The sequence below is a fragment of the Watersipora subatra genome, chromosome 3, assembly GCF_963576615.1.
Source record: "Watersipora subatra chromosome 3, tzWatSuba1.1, whole genome shotgun sequence".
NCBI lineage: Eukaryota > Metazoa > Bryozoa > Gymnolaemata > Cheilostomatida > Watersiporidae > Watersipora > Watersipora subatra.
In genome coordinates this window covers 35,718,656-35,737,064 of record NC_088710.1, presented here as the reverse complement: position 1 = coordinate 35,737,064, position 18,409 = coordinate 35,718,656, and the positions used below count along the sequence as shown (strand labels likewise).

The following is an 18,409-nucleotide window of genomic DNA, read 5'->3' as shown; positions in this document are numbered from 1 at the left end:
CCCCAAAACATAAAGACAGAGAACGTAGATATAAACAAATACCTAGACATCTCCTTCACACTAATACGGATATTCGCAAACCTGCTCATTTAGGTTTGAACTGAATTACTTCTAGAATGTCAGAGAACAATAATAATATGACTTGTAATAAATTAGCTGCTGTTTTTATTATGTCAGCTCTCAAAAAACACAGATCGCCATGATGTATTCATGACCTGTCCATCGTACTGCTGCCTAAAGTTGCTTGAAGTTTCTAGTGAAACAGACCATAAACTTCCCCCATATTGGTACTTTTACAAATTCTGTAAGAAGATGCAGTGATGTTAGTGACTATAGAATGAAGTTTTCTTTACAATCTTTGTTTCCATGCTTTGAATAGGTTTGGAGTTGCGTGCTGCCGACGAAGTCACACCCTAGCGTTTCAACGGTTCAGAGTTGCAACATGTAGACCTTTCCTAGATTCACGATGATTCCTAGATGCCTCAAAACAAAACTTGTCCAGCAGACTTGCTTTCGGGTAAGGTCACTTTTCAATTCATGCGTAGACAACTAGTTCCACTAAAAAGTAATTATTTCGTCATCCTCGTATGAGCAATCCATCCTTGGCAAGTATATTTTCATGAAAAGGCAAAAAATCAACCGGAAACAGTAGTGAGTAGCAGTAGACCGTTTTCAGGGCAGAGGCCTCTGTGGTTGTCACCTGAAGTGTGCTGAATTTTTTTACCTCTTATGGGGAGAGCCTAGCCAATATTATCGATTCGGATCTATCAGCAGTGAGTGTTTCTATCATGTAAAGGTACTTCGACAGCGAGTGCCTTCACACAAATTAAGCAAAGCGAAATGGGGTCAAACTTATTCAGATTTTACCGTTACTAGGATTCGGAGTGGAAGCAACTCTGAACCATAGAAACAAAAACCTATTCGAAGCAAGAACACGCAGTGAATATGATCGACTAGCTCATGCAATATTGGAAGAGGAACAACCATGAAGTAACGCATTCTATCCAACCATAAAAAGGAGAGATAAGAGTGTAAGTTTATACTTTCTGAGAATAACTTCGGATGCGCCTTTGGTGAAGACTCGATAGGTTCCATTCTCCAGCTTTATGACAGTACTCATACACTTTCTCACAGAGTTGAATGTGTACACTTTAAATAGCGAGCTTTCTGGCCACGCTTCTCTAATAGGATCGTAATGCTTGCCCATGTTTAGAACCATCCCCAAAAGCGCGCACTCCGTTTTGTTGCCCAACTAGAAAGAGATAATAGTAATAAATATGATAAATATAAGAGAAAGTTGGTCAGCACAAACTTTCCCTCGGTTTATGGTTCATGATTACGGTAATTTTACGTTAATTTAAGGGAAGCACACGCCTTCAAAGTCAATTTAAATCGATTTTTTCATTTTTTTAAACAGCAAGGTCTATGCTGCAAAGAAAAAAGGAAACCATTTAGTTTACGTAAAAATAACACAAAATCAAAATATATTTTACTACAATACGTCTGTAGCCAAGGTTAGAGATTAGAATAAAAAATTGCTTTTAACATGATGTCAACTCGTTATATTTGGCTTAGTAGAGCGACACTAACAGCTGCACCAGTTGATCGCCTTTATGTACAGTAGACTCTCCTATAACATATACCCACTATAACGTAAATTCCACATAAAGTTAAGAATCTATGTGAAGTTTTTGCTTCATACAACGTGAGAAATTCTATACAACGTAAAGTGTGAAGTTGGTGTAAGTTCTCAAATTCAATTTGAATAGCGAGAGTCCTGTAGTTAGTTTCTTCCTTGTTTCCTTAGTTCTTCCAACTAGTTTTTTTCCTTTTGAAGGGCCAAAGGGGTAAGTTTGGGAAGGCCTAGGTAAAGTATTAGGCAATTAACATTTATTTTACTGTTCATATAATGTAAAATCCATATAACGCAAATGTTCCCGGGAGCAGATTATTTACATTGTATGCACATTTACATTGCATCTACTGTATTTCTGGATAATTGTACAGCTGCTTATTCTCTGTGCTTTATCGTGACACTTGGTGATCTATTATGACACACTTTATTGCCAGGGTACAAGGATATAGAGATAATAGAGTGTAGCAAGAGCAAAAACCGTATTATTAAGGCTAACCATGATTAAGGAGAACCCTAATCATTCAAATTGAATTTGAAAACTTGCACTGACTTGATGCTTTACGTTATATGGAATTTCTTATGTAATACTAAGCAGAAACTTTACATAAATTCTTTGCGTTAAGTGGAAGTTACGTAGAAGGAGGTTTACTTAAAAGTTGACTTGCAACAAAATTCACATTACAGTTAATTGGTATCAAAAGATTCACCATGCCTTACTATGCTGTGTTGTAGGCGCAAAATATGTGGAAATGCGATTATAAGCTCTTAAAAGCTCAAAAACAATCAGTTAATCGTCGCCATCTTGGAAGCGCCATAGGTTGGAATCAACTTATTTCTCTGACGTACTCAAGAAATTTGGTTATTGTTTTGGCACGTGATGTTCTCACGTGAATTGAAAGGCCAATAAAAGGCTCAACATAAAACTTCTCGTAGCACTAGTTTATGACAAACACTTCGGGTCTTACCAAAAAGCCTGTATCAAATATACATGTAGATGCTCGCTAATTTACAGTTTCGTTTCAGTTTGGTCTAATCATCTAGTCGTAATCTGATCATGTGACCCATACTTCCTGCCAAAGAGCACGAACAGTTTCAGCAGAATTTTTCAACTATCGCAGGTGACCAACAGGCTCGTCATGTTCATCAGAGGATGATATGCACTCCATCGAGCTAAGGTTAAAAAATCAAACAAATTTTTAAGGTAGGTTTTGAGATATCAGTGCTCAAATGATAGCTTTACAATTATGATGAAATAGACGCGTAAGGACAATAGACATGGTTTATTGAATGCATGAAGTATATTTGTGAAAATATTTCGACGAATGAAGTTGCATGAAAGTGTAAACGGAAGCCGTTTTGGAAATGGATTCCAATCTACGGCGTTTTTGTGATGGCAGCGATTAACTGTTCGTTTTTGAGCTTTTAAAAGCTTGTAATCACATTTCCACATACTTTGCACCTTCAAGACAGCAGAGTAAGACATGGTGAATCTGTTGATAACAAATAACTGTAATGTAAATTTTGTTGCAAGTCAACCTTTAAGTAGTCTAAAATAGCCATCAAGGATTTCAGTATAGAGTTCTACCTGATCAAACAGCTCAGTATTGTTGCCTTGCCGCAGCCTCGATGTGTAGCCACTGTTAAGTGAAATGGAATAGATTATGAGGTCAGCCAACATCGGCTCTAATTCATCATATTTGGGTATGCTTTTGTAAAGCTTTCCTGAAAGAATATATCTATGTATACAGTATGCTAGGAACAGTACACGTATGCTATTGTTATACATTTATACAGTATGCTGGGAACAGTACACGTATGCTATTGTTATACATTTATACAGTATGCTGGGAACAGTACACGTATGCTATTGTTATACATTTATACAGTATGCTAGGAACAGTACATGTATGCTATTGTTATACATTTATACAGTATGCTAGGAACAGTACACGTATGCTATTGTTATACATTTATACAGTATGCTAAGAACAGTACATGTATGCTATTGTTATACATTTATACAGTATGCTAGGAACAGTACAAGTGTGCTATTATTATACATTTATAAAGTATGCTAGGAACAGTACATGTATGCTATTATTATACATTTATACATGGCCTGCTAATGAGGCAACATAGAGAGGCGGAACTCACCGGCGAGATACGCCTGCACAACTGTCATTCTATTAGTTGTAAGGGTACCAGTTTTGTCTGAACAGATAGCAGTCGCGTTCCCCATCGTCTCACAAGCATCCAAGTGTCGTACGAGGTTGTTGTCGTGCATCATTTTCTACAATGATCAAAACGAGTAAGGCATTTGAGTGCGTGTGTGACAGGCTTGTGTCATAAATAACAATGCATGGATCATTTCACGTACATCTCCGAGATCTACTTAGTAGACGTAATGAGATAAAAAGAGCTTTCCACAAAGTTATACGTAGTGTCTATCCCTCTATAAATACACTCTATTAAGGTGCTCAGAAAGAGATCTCGCTCTATTTGTCCTAGAATTTAGCAGATGCTATTGACACGCTGTAACTAGTAAAAAACGAAAAATTATTATGGATGTATTTTCTAATAAAATTCATAAATATAATACAATAAAATACACAATAGAGAATGATACGAATCTATACACCTATAAAACTATGATCGCCTTGTAATCTTGCTTGAAACGGCTGCTCTGAACAAATGGTATAAGTGGTAATTAAAGCTACATTCAGTTTGAGATACTGACATCACACCCCTGTGCAATTCTGATCACCAATACGCAACGCAATAACAGTTACTATAATAGGAGTCGTGTTTGGTGATGTTAAAAATTGTCACTTGAAAAAAGAGTTATTAGATCAGACTACCAAAGCCGCAAGAGTTATCTACGGCTTAATGTAAGAAAGGAGGCCCAATGCAAGTAACGCTGGGCTCAATTGGTAATCTTAGAACTTTTGTTTTTCATGTAAATGTGCCCCTATCTATCTAATAAAAACTTGGGAATGCATGTTTGCATGCATCAAGGACAATTACAATCAATGAATGCATTCATGGTTTGTTGACGTAAAGTCAGACTAGCAATTTGCGTTGAAAATCTGCTTGAGTGCTAAGGTCTATCTGAATATAAACAAATTTGATATAAGTAATAGGCTATATTGATATGATGATCAAGGTTAGTTCAACAATTTAATCCAATATAAGTCAAGGAAGAGCTCATTTGCGGGAAAAGATCTCCTATATTATGCACAGCGAATGTTACATTGTAAATAACAATGCAGAGACATCGCTAAAAGAACAGTTCGAGAAATGTAAAACTGCAACCTCTGAATGTGAAAACAACTCCATTTACTATAACTAAATGTCAATACTCAGCCATCGTGTTCTCTCGTGAATGAGAGTTCACGTATATTGAACAATGAAAGGCTGCTAGGTAGAAAGTGCAATTAACGAACAAACCTATCAAACTTATTCTTTTGAAGCAGGAAGACTATTCATCGTGAACTTAAGGCAGAAAAAGGCCAATGAACAGATAACTCCCTATGACAAGGTGAACTGTTGATTGAGCCAGTTAAGGAATATAACTACAATAAACTTAATATTGAGCCAGTTAGAGAATATAACTACAATAGACTTAATATAGAGCCAGTTAGAGCATATAAATACAATAGACCTAATATGGAGCCAGTTAAGGAATATAACTACAATAGACTTAATATAGAACCAGTTAGAGCATATAAATACAATAGACCTAATACAGAGTCAGTTAGAGAATATAACTACAATAGACTTAATATAGAGCCAGTTAGAGAATATAAATACAATAGACCTAATATGGAGCCAGTTAAGGAATATAACTACAATAGACTTAATATAGAACCAGTTAAGGAATATAACTACAGTAGACCTAATATAGAGCCAGTTAGAGAATATAACTACAATAGACCTAATACAGAGATGGGCAGGTAGAAGAATGATTATTGCTAACTACGCAACTAGATGAATGCTAACACTTCGGATAGTCAAGTCCATCGCTTTTTACTTAATGTTCTTGTTACGAATGAGACCCACCCTGACAGAATATGCTAGGGCCAGTGTGACAGCTAGCGGCAGCCCTTCTGGCACAGCCACTACAAGCACAGTTACACCGATGATAAAGTAGTCCACAATCTTCTTCCAATGCTGTGTGTTATCCCATGGTTTGCCAGCAATCGCGAATTCCTCGACAGCCCATCTGATGAGCAGCACCAAAACCGTGAGGAGAGCGACAGCAGTTCCTAAGAAAAGTGATATCTACGTTCAAAGCATATCGAATGAGTGATATTAGTTATAGGATTTAGTTTGCGACAAGCATTCACTTCTCTGTACTAGTGGCCAAACCAGAAACCATTTTTATGTTCATGTTTCTGAAGCGCCTTTACTCAACTTCAAGTAGGTGTTGACAACAGGCCAGTTTACATATTACTAGAATTCTACTAATTTAACAAGGAGCATGATTAGATATTCTAGAATATACCATCTTATTATAACATGATATTCTAGAATATACCATCTTATTATAACATGATATTCTTAGAGTATACCGTCTCATATAACATGATATTCTTAGAGTATACCGTCTTATTATAACATGATATTCTAGAATATACCATCTTATTATAACATGATATTCTTAGAGTATACCATCTTATTATAACATGATATTCTAGAATATACCATCTTATTATAACATGATATTCTTAGAGTATACCGTCTCATATAACATGATATTCTTAGAGTATACCGTCTTATTATAACATGATATTCTAGAATATACCATCTTATTATAACATGATATTCTTAGAGTATACCGTCTCATATAACATGATATTCATAGAGCATACCATCACATATAACATGATATTCCTAGAGTATACCATCTCATATAACATGATATTCATAGAGTATACCATCTTATTATAACATGATATTCTTAGAGTATACCGTCTCATATAACATGATATTCATAGAGCATACCATCACATATAACATGATATTCCTAGAGTATACCATCTCATATAACATGATATTCATAGAGTATACCATCTCGTATAACATGATATTACTAAAGTATACCATCTCATATAACATGATATTCATAGAGTATACCATCTCATATAACATGATATTACTAAAGTATACCATCTCATATAACATGATATTCATAGAGCATACCATCACATATAACATGATATTCCTAGAGTATACCATCTCATTACAACATGATATTCTAGAATATACCATCTCATATAACATGATATTCCTAGAGTATATCATCTCATATAACATGATATTCATAGAGTATACCATTTCATTACAACATGATATTCTAGAATATACCATCTCATATAACATGATATTCCTAGAGTATATCATCTCATATAACATGATATTCATAGAGTATACCATCTCATATAACATGATATTCATAGAGTATACCATCTCATATAACATGATATTCATAGAGTATACCATCTCATATAACATGATATTACTAAAGTATACCATCTCATATAACATGATATTCATAGAGCATACCATCACATATAACATGATATTCCTAGAGTATACCATCTCATTACAACATGATATTCTAGAATATACCATCTCATATAACATGATATTCCTAGAGTATATCATCTCATATAACATGATATTCATAGAGTATACCATCTCATATAACATGATATTCATAGAGTATACCATCTCATATAACATGATATTACTAAAGTATACCATCTCATATAACATGATATTCCTAGAGTATATCATCTCATATAACATGATATTCATAGAGTATACCATCTCATATAACATGATATTCATAGAGTATACCATCTCATATAACATGATATTACTAAACTATACCATCTCATATAACATGATATTCCTAGAGTATGCCATCTCATATAACATGATATTCATAGAGTATACCATCTCATATAACATGATATTCTAGAATATACCATCTCATATAACATGATATTCATAGAGTATACCATCTCATATAACATGATATTCATAGAGTATACCATCTCGTATAACATGATATTCTAGAATATACCATCTCATATAACATGATATTCATAGAGTATACCATCTCATATAACATGATATTCATAGAGTATACCATCTCATATAACATGATATTACTAAAGTATACCATCTCATTACAACATGATATTCCTAGAGTATGCCATCTCATATAACATGATATTCTAGAATATACCATCTCATATAACATGATATTCCTAGAGTATGCCATCTCATATAACATGATATTCATAGAGTATACCATCTCGTATAACATGATATTCTAGAATATACCATCTCATATAACATGATATTCCTAGAGTATATCATCTCATATAACATGATATTCATAGAGTATACCATTTCATTACAACATGATATTCTAGAATATACCATCTCATATAACATGATATTCCTAGAGTATATCATCTCATATAACATGATATTCATAGAGTATACCATCTCATATAACATGATATTCATAGAGTATACCATCTCATATAACATGATATTCATAGAGTATACCATCTCATATAACATGATATTACTAAAGTATACCATCTCATATAACATGATATTCATAGAGCATACCATCACATATAACATGATATTCCTAGAGTATACCATCTCATTACAACATGATATTCTAGAATATACCATCTCATATAACATGATATTCCTAGAGTATATCATCTCATATAACATGATATTCATAGAGTATACCATCTCATATAACATGATATTCATAGAGTATACCATCTCATATAACATGATATTACTAAAGTATACCATCTCATATAACATGATATTCCTAGAGTATATCATCTCATATAACATGATATTCATAGAGTATACCATCTCATATAACATGATATTCATAGAGTATACCATCTCATATAACATGATATTACTAAACTATACCATCTCATATAACATGATATTCCTAGAGTATGCCATCTCATATAACATGATATTCATAGAGTATACCATCTCATATAACATGATATTCTAGAATATACCATCTCATATAACATGATATTCATAGAGTATACCATCTCATATAACATGATATTCATAGAGTATACCATCTCGTATAACATGATATTCTAGAATATACCATCTCATATAACATGATATTCATAGAGTATACCATCTCATATAACATGATATTCATAGAGTATACCATCTCATATAACATGATATTACTAAAGTATACCATCTCATTACAACATGATATTCCTAGAGTATGCCATCTCATATAACATGATATTCTAGAATATACCATCTCATATAACATGATATTCCTAGAGTATGCCATCTCATATAACATGATATTCATAGAGTATACCATCTCGTATAACATGATATTCTAGAATATACCATCTCATATAACATGATATTCCTAGAGTATACCATCTCATATAACATGATATTCCTAGAGTATACCATCTCATTACAACATGATATTCCTAGAGTATACCATCTCATATAACATGATATTCCTAGAGTATGCCATCTCATATAACATGATATTCATAGAGTATACCATCTCGTATAACATGATATTCTAGAATATACCATCTCATATAACATGATATTCCTAGAGTATACCATCTCATATAACATGATATTCCTAGAGTATACCATCTCATTACAACATGATATTCTAGAATATACCATCTCATATAACATGATATTCCTAGAGTATACCATCTCATATAACATGATATTCATAGAGTATACCATCTCATATAACATGATATTCCTAGAGTATACCATCTCATTACAACATGATATTCCTAGAGTATGCCACTTCATATAGCCGAAAAAGGAATAGCCATGCCTACCAGCATATCCTATCTGAATAGCGAGCCGAGTGAGCTTCGTCTGTAAGACTGACTGGTTTTTAAGCTTGGAGTCTTCCTCGCTGTCATCTTTGGAGTTGTTGGCAACATCTTCTTTTGATTGGTTGGCTATAAAAAGGTGAGTGGATTAGCATCTAGAACCTGCAGACCCTTATAAACATATAAGCAAGCCAAATCCCACACGAAGACACCTACTGCCATGCCACCAGACTCATTCTAGGGAAAACTATAGACTACCCAAGAAAGGCATACACAAACTACATGTAAACAATTGCTTAGCTAGAGTCGGCGGTAGGAAAGTTTTTATAAGTAATGAGATTTTGCACAAGAGCTACTAGTTTAACGTTCAGTAAAGCCTAGTTCCCACATACGTTGCAAAGCACAGGCGACAGCACAACAGGCTATTAGCGGTGAAATGGGAACCTGCACGCCGAGTACCGCCGATAGTTGCTGGCGGCAACGCAAGAGTTTAGCGCTGTTCAAATTTCGTGAAGAGCCGCAGGCAAAACCTTCCCGAAATGCATTGTACAGGTGAAGGTCAGCATTATCGAAACGGCATAGCGAGCGAACATTTTTATGCCGTAATTAGCGATGCAGCTTTATGTGAACATAAGCTGCCGAGCCTAGCATCGCAAGCGCTTTGCTGCGCAATATTACTGCCGGAGTCTCGCAATCGATATGGGAACCAGGCTTAAGGTAGGAGTGTACATGGTAGGAGTGTACATGGTAGTAGTACACTAGTATATTACATGGTACACTAGTACCATGTAATATATTGCCGTGTACACTAGTATCATGTACACTACTACCACATACACTAAAGCAATCTAATAATCTAATAAGTTTTGCTAGAAACTGGATAGCCCGATCATTCAGAACGAATTTCAGATTATGAGCGAATTAGAAGCAGACAAAAAAAATATTTTGCCAAAATTCAGATGGCTTGTGTTTAATCCATGGGCAATTATTGCATTACGATAGCCGATAGCCTACGAGTATGGTTTCATTTACTTATCAACCATAATCAGTTTTATTTTGAAACACGATCAAAATTTGCATTTTTCATCATCAAACTTAGTTTACTAAAAGCCACAAAGTTCACCAGAGTCTTTCGTTACAAACGAATATTGCGAGTCCTATTTATTGAACACCAGTGAAAGCTTTTGTTAAGAAGCATCTTAAAGCAGCAAGATGACTATCAAAAGTAGAGTGTTGTGACACCGCTAGTTGAACGGATAGCCTAGCAAAATATATGGAATTAACCATACTATTACATCCACTCTTTATCAAGTATTTTGTTTGAGTAAACGCACAATGATTTAAATAGCAGATCTACTAAAATGTATTTTTTTTGTGATAAACTGAAACAAATTAGCTCGAGCTAGCATTGACGGAATTGCAAGAAAAAACTATAAAATTAAATGATGTAAAGCCAATCAAGGCGACAATCTCGTCGCTGAAACTAGAAAAGAAATATCAGCTTAGTTAATTATGCTAAATGTTGCTTTTGATTGGAACAAAATGATAGAAATAGTGCAAGAGTTAGGGACTACTAGTGGAGAGTGTAGCACATAGATGAGAGCGAAATAATAAAATACAACATCTACTTGGCTACACTGCCAGCAAAATCCGTCAAAACAGTGAATTCACACCACCCGCTGCTTATAGTTAGTCTAGAGGTAAGTGTAGCTGCAAAACCCAGTTGTATAGAATAAATCCTTCATAAGCGTTGAGAGAATGCCAGTTACCTGCAGCTTTCTTGTTGGCCTCATTAAGTACTACAGAAAATGAAGAGATCTATTATTTGATTTATACTGACAGGTAATATAAGCTCCATTACACACAACATCTCTCAACACAAACACACACTCACAGCTAATGAACTGGTAAGCCCCTGAAAACAAACATACACAGCATTTTCAGGGTTTGACAGTAGCTTTCATTGGAGTTATAATTCCTTGGAAGAAATAATTACAGGCAAGTTCTGGTACACTAAGAGAAATCTTCCGCTAATCGAATTTTGTACTGTTGAGTAGAATTGTGTGTCGCTACTAAAGTAGATCGATGAACTACTAAACTGTCCACAGTAATTTACAATTATTAATTCCGTTCATTTATCAATTCACAATTTCAAAGGTTTTCTTTGAAGGCTATTTATATTTAAACATTGGAAACTTCACTAAAACATGTTAATCTTTGTATCATAGCTGAGATCAAGGGTGTCAGCTGCAGTTACAAGACACAGTCCTTAATACCATCTGACTATGATAGCAGTTAAAGTATTTCACAGATAACATTTCTATAGAATGGAGGATCCTTCAGGGCAGATTTTTGGAAAGATTAATCTTTCTTTAGTGGTGTATTATTTGAAGCTTTTAATCAACATAGGTGGCTCAATGCTCACTCATTTATACAAACACTTACGTGCAGCATGGATTAAAAAGCAACTGTCCATCTTTGATCTACTAGTTAAACGCCCTGAAACCTTATTTACCTGAAAATCAGTAATGAATCAAATAGTTGTAGATCTATTTTTGGCATAGCCAAGTTATTGGCATAGCCATGTGTATGCTAACATGACTCCTGCCTGTATATGCTAACATTACTCCTGCGTGCATATGCTAACATGACTCCTGCGTGTATATGCTAACATAAATCCTACATGTATATGCTAACATAACTACTGCATGTTTATGCTAACATGACTACTGCACGTGTATGCTAACATGACTCCTGCATGTGTATGCTAACATGACTCCTGCATGTGTATGCTAACATGACTACTGCATGTAAATGCTAACATGACTACTGCATGTGTATGCTAACATGACTCTTGCATGTATATGCTAACATGACTACTGCATGTATATGCTAACATGACTACTGCATGTGTATGCTAACATGACTACTGCATGTATATGCTAACATGACTACTGCATGTGTATGCTAACATGACTACTGCATGTGTATGCTAACATGACTCTTGCATGTATATGCTAACATGACACCTAGAATTCTTTTCATGAGTAAAACTGAGCACCAGCAACCTTTGGATTTGGGTAACGGAATAAAATTCATAAATCTACCAAAATCTTAAAAACCCTAAAATGAACGTTAAACAAATTTTTTGTCTAAAACATGCAGACATACAAGGTAGTTGGTGACTATAGGCAATCTATTATCCTTGGCCTCGTAGCTGGACTAAATTCATCACTTGGGTCTACGTCTACGTAGAACCAAAAGGAATGAAAAGAAATTATGCATATTTGGTATTCACATTGTCAATTAAACTAATCAATCGCATCCTAAATCCGTTCACATGGGATTGTCTAGAACTCAAGAGAGAATCCCCAGATAGTGTACACATAGTGTACGCAGTCAGTTTCTACCATTCTCGGATACAACTAATCATTTCAAACACGCCATCTCATCAACCAAAGAATAGTTCATCAATTAAGTCAATAGAGTGACAATGAATTTCCAAGGATACCAATCGAGCGGTCGAGTCAACATCTCCAACTGCTAACATTTACTTGCGTGCATCAATTCATCTCGTATCATTATGATAGTCGTGGCGGCTGTCATACGGGAAAACAAATATGATATTAATAGGACATCAATAATGAACTGCTGCCTCCCTCCTACACAGAATTGAATATGGCACGACGCAATTGCCAGTCAATGATTGAATGCAACCGATGATGGTGAAAGCTTGTAACCATAGGTCGCATAGCGCTCATACTGTCCTCTCAATTAATCTATTTTCATTTTTAACTCTCACAAGACCATTGGTTCGGATGCGGCGTCAACGAAACGGAATATCCAATGAATTGACAAGATGAAAGAGCTGATATGCGCAGCTGGATTACTATGCAATCAGATAGACACCTTGCCATTGAATAACGTGGAATGTTTTACCGAGATAAATTGGCATGTTTAAATAAAAATGGCATGAAAAGCACTAAGATTGACAGTTTGTTATTGAATACATGTAATTGACAATAATTTACAATGCTAACCTTTAAAATAAATTACTTACTCTCGAGGAAAGCGAGTAAGGGTGAGACAACTCCATATAAAATACCGCAGCTGTGATATTAACATCAAGTTAAAGGGAGACGTTTGTATTTGCCTCCAATACGCAGAATTTTTTTAATGATATCAATTTATTTCCATGACCTGCAACTTGTTAGAAATCAATAATAATAGCATTATTATTGCTGAAAGGCTCTGCTAAAGTCCTTCAATTAAACCTAAGCTTTGTTAAAGTCCTTCAATTAAACCTAAGCTTTGTTAGAGTCCTTCAAGTAAAAATAAGTAATAATCTAGAAGTTTCTCGACAGCTACTCAGCTCTATGCAATATACGGTGGCACATGGTCTATGCGGAAGTATGGTACAAAAAGCATGATTTTAAGAGCACAGCCTAAGCTATTTAAGATGAAAAGGCTACGACTATGATAACAGCAGACAGAATAACTTTAAGATAAATATCTCTGATCTGTTCATGGCATATTAAGTATAAGATGGCGAGAGCGAGTCAAGCTAAAAATCCTACAAATCAAGAATAGTCAGCAGCCAGAAGAATAGAGGTATTTACATGAAGGTATCCAGTGAATAAGCCTTAAATAAGCCTTACACTTGAAGTTTTCCGTCTTGAGAATTGACCTGCTTCTCTTTCAATAATTGACTTGATATTTCTTTCAATGAATCAGAATGCTTTCAAAAAATTCACATGATTTTACTTTTAGAGAATCAAAATGGCTATACTTTGAAAGGATAAAAAATGGTTTTACTTTCATAGCATCAAAAATTAAAGTTGAATTCAGATTCATATTACTAGTACTTGGCAACAAAGCCAAGATGGAATGTATACACACCTCATATGATGTGGTATATGAATTAATAATGTGTTGTTCAACTGCATTTTCTAGAAGCCAACACAATTTTATTACCTAAACGACTTCATTTTTCAACATCAAAGCCAATCATTTAGCCTAATATATTGCAACTGTATGTGTAAACGCCATATTGGAAGTTTACACTCTAAAGTAATATTTGTTGTGAGATGACTCTATATGATTAATGCTGAACCAGCAAACTCTATAACAGCGAGCGTGCAAAAATGCAACTTCAACAACAAGGGAAAAAGCTTAATTTTAACCCTTGCAAGAAATAAAAGGATGACAGTGCAAAGTGTCTCCTACCTACATTAACCAACTTACCCTGTCAAATAATTCACTAGTTTTTATTTACAGACATGAATAGTATTTCGTATTTTTAAGACCATAGACCACAACATGGTCCAATGTACAAATTGCATAGAGAATCCTAAATCTATAGATCATACACCACACCACTACTCGGCAATCCCACAGGCTACGAACAGACATACATCTAGGAGCCCATACTACCGTGTATTGCAAACACTATCCTAAAAGCAAGTTGCAAAAGACTTACACGGTGATAACAAACATTCAACAGCAACAAGTAAAAGTAATATTGAAGAGAAATTACGAAAAAAGATTAACTTACATGGCTGTTCGGCTGGCACGGCTACAAAAGTGAAGAGATATTAAAATTCTATTTCAAGCACTCATAAAAGCGATGATATAATATATGATATATGATAATATGATATGTATTTCATTAAGTGAGAAAAATGAGTGAAGTGGGTTACTGAGCATTCTCGATTGACACCGAATGTTTACACATAGAGATCATTGTGCATGTACACTCAGTTGCTTGTGTGAAGACCCGTCGTCATCCTAAAACCGGTCTCGCGTAAAAAACAGCCTGCGGTGAAAACAAATAAAATAATCCATTGGGAATAAACTTTCTTGTTTTGGCCCATTATAAATGTGTCCTGTTTAGATACGATGCATCTGGGCCCCTGTTAGCCACATTTTGGCTACTGTCTTTTTTTACTGGGTATAGGCCTTTTCCAACCAGAGGTCCCTTTGTTCACATCATGTTACAAGAAATCCTTATAGTGTCGATTACTTCTACCCGAAGTTTGAAAACTATAGTATGTTCATTTGTCCTAATACTAAACACTAGATGTATTAGTTTTATAGGAAAGTGTAATAATAAATATATTACCATATGCTGCCTTGCCATTTCCCTGAGCTTCCTTCGGAACTTCCTCAACCTGACCAGACTGATGCGCTGCATTCAATAGCTCCATGATGATCCCTGCCTGCGAGTTTACACCGACAGCTGTTACAACCATCTTTCCACTGCCTTCCATTACATGTGTTCCTGCACATAAAATACTATGGCTAGCCTGATCATCGCTGACTCGTATAGCCGGGACTATCACTAAACAATGAACAGAACTTGGAAAAAAAAACTCCGCAGACAAATTCAAAAATCCATGATCAATAATATTTTCCCGGCAGAAAATTGTACTTTCATATGGGTGCTATTGTTGGTTAACATCTATAAGACCTATTGGAAGACAACTTGACCTGATGGGAACAATGTACTAGAAAAAACTGCCACCCAACATCTCTGCAACTGATGGTTCCTTACCAGATAGTAACATGGGGTCTCTCTCTACTGATTTCTTCATTAGGTCCGACTCTCCGGTCAGCGAAGACTCGTCGATTTGCAAATCACTACCTTGAATGAGGATACCATCGGCAGGTAGGAGGTCTCCTAAATAGTGATGAAACAAATAACTTGTAAACATGCCAACTAAACAGAAGAGATCATTATTAAATTTATGGTAAACTAACGTAAAATAATCCCAACAAACAGCCAGACGCCGCTACCAAAAAATTTGTCTGCGCAAACTACAGAATGCTGCTTTATTGCCATAAAAAGGTATATTGTACCACTCTTCCCCACACTTATATAAGAATAACTTAATCTTATTCATATGGCTGGCTTGAAAATTGCTAGCAGCAGGAAGCCTTTTAATATTTTCTTTTGTAGTAGCTCTGGTTGAAACCCGCAGCTGATGACGCCTTGGTATTGTATGTAACAGACCTGGGTTGTATTTAACAGACCTGGTGTTGTATGTAACAGACCTGATTATGTATGTAACAGACCTCGTATTGTATGCAACAGACCTGGGTTGTATTTAACCGACCTGGTTTTGTATGTAACAGACCTGGTATTGTAAGTAACAGACCTGGTATTATATGTAACAGACTTGGGTTGTATGTAACAGACCTGATATTGTACATAACAGACCTGGTGTTGTATGAAACTGCCCTCGTTTTTCGTGTAACAGCGGTAGGTATATGCATGCGCATCTAGCGGTTGGTCAAGTAGTTTTTCCTCAACCCATGGTAAGTGATAGTAACAAAACATATAGACTCCTGAAAATATTAATGTTATTGCTTCCTGCACTTACCAACTATGTTATTACTGTTTTGTTATTGTTTATTTCACACCAATACCATTGTTTACCAATACCATTCCTCTCCGTACCTACCATATTTCACCTGAGCGATATCTCCCACAACGATGTCACTGACTGGGATTTGCTCAACCCTGCCCAGTCTGATAACTGCAAATTTGTGGTCGTTATCAATACGCTCCTGCAGACCTCTGAACTGTATCTCCTTTCTCCAATCATTGAATGCTGTGACAAGTACGACAATAATCACCGCTCCTAAGATGGCTACACCCTCTATCCAGCCGGGGTGATCAGCCCCCTCTTCGTCTTCTACAACAGTTCAGCGCTTAATGAACAGAAAAAATACACAATCAAGATTGTATGAATCCACCATTCTGATTGCGTGTCAGAATAAGGCGTGTAAATGAGTGATTGACAGGTTTAGAATTTGCCGATGGCTCCTTATCCAGGTTTTGGGATATCTGAAAGATGTTGAGTAACACAAGACATTCCGTATTATTTCCGACATTAGCTATTTTCAATCACCAAAAAACAACAATTCTACATATATACAAAAAACTAAGTTGAGATGATTTGTCTAATTTGACTAATAGCGGACAGTAACTGTATTGATTATATGTCTCTCTGTTGTTGGTGTTGTCACAGTATCGAATGGCTCGCAAGCATGCTGCCCTTGAATGTCCCGTGGATAAACAACCTTCGTCGATGCAAAAGTTGAACAGACCTTCCCTGAATAAATCACCAACATAATCAGGTGAGTTGCATGTCAACTTGAATGAAGATTTTTTTGGAGATTTGCAGCAAAAAGGAGAGCATCTGAATGAGACTTAGTTCGTTATTTGGCGATTTAAACCAGAGTTGTCTGCCCTGTAACCATTCTTCCTATGTTACTACTTCCTCAAACATACCTAATACTATCCTCTAATTTTAACATATTCTTTTCACATTCCACCACCTTAAATCTGTAAATACTGATGGGTTCATTTATTATGATCAACAGCAAAATATTGTGAAGATTACTTACACTCTATATCGACAAAGTTTTTGACTTCTTCCTAAGCCACCCAACTACTTGTTTGTGATCTAACTTTAATTTAATAAAATTATATACAAGAACGGATATTTTGTTTTTCAATCGCTGCTTTATTTATTCATACAAGCACAGTCAAGTCAGCTTAAATTAAAAGCTACATAGTTTGTATAGAACTAACCACAGGTGTCCTTTAGCGGGTATATTGCCGAAGCCGAGACCGGGCCGTAGTCTACACACACAAAATAACAACAAAGGTCCACGTAGTTCTGAGCAAAAACAAAAATATCCACCCAAATATCTCACCAATCCGATGAGCAGCACACACAAAAACTAAACCAATCGACAGCGCCACCCATCATGTCAAAATATTCCAAGTTTCAAGCCATGTCTTGCACAACTCACCTTATGGTTTGTCAAAACTTGTCCCAAAGTCCTTATTAATTTGAGA

At 35.4% G+C, this 18,409-nt stretch overlaps 1 protein-coding gene across 2 annotated transcripts in view; it reads right to left on the bottom strand.

Annotated features, from left to right (window-relative positions):
* The window catches only part of LOC137390088 (plasma membrane calcium-transporting ATPase 2-like), a 66,973-nt gene that overhangs the window by 19,174 nt on the left and 29,390 nt on the right, over positions 1-18,409 (bottom strand). For both annotated transcript variants that reach the window (XR_010978095.1, XM_068076336.1), the window contains exons 5-14: positions 17,004-17,237; positions 16,094-16,219; positions 15,662-15,820; positions 15,095-15,115; positions 11,310-11,339; positions 9,544-9,669; positions 5,696-5,901; positions 3,791-3,926; positions 3,222-3,358; positions 1,044-1,252 (exon numbers count right to left, since the gene is read on the bottom strand). Coding sequence is in view for 1 of the 2 variants with exons in the window: in XM_068076336.1 (XP_067932437.1) it covers positions 1,044-1,252; positions 3,222-3,358; positions 3,791-3,926; positions 5,696-5,901; positions 9,544-9,669; positions 11,310-11,339; positions 15,095-15,115; positions 15,662-15,820; positions 16,094-16,219; positions 17,004-17,237 (1,384 nt within the window). In the remaining variant the exon portion in view is untranslated. The remainder of the gene's footprint in view (positions 1-1,043; positions 1,253-3,221; positions 3,359-3,790; positions 3,927-5,695; positions 5,902-9,543; positions 9,670-11,309; positions 11,340-15,094; positions 15,116-15,661; positions 15,821-16,093; positions 16,220-17,003; positions 17,238-18,409) is intronic.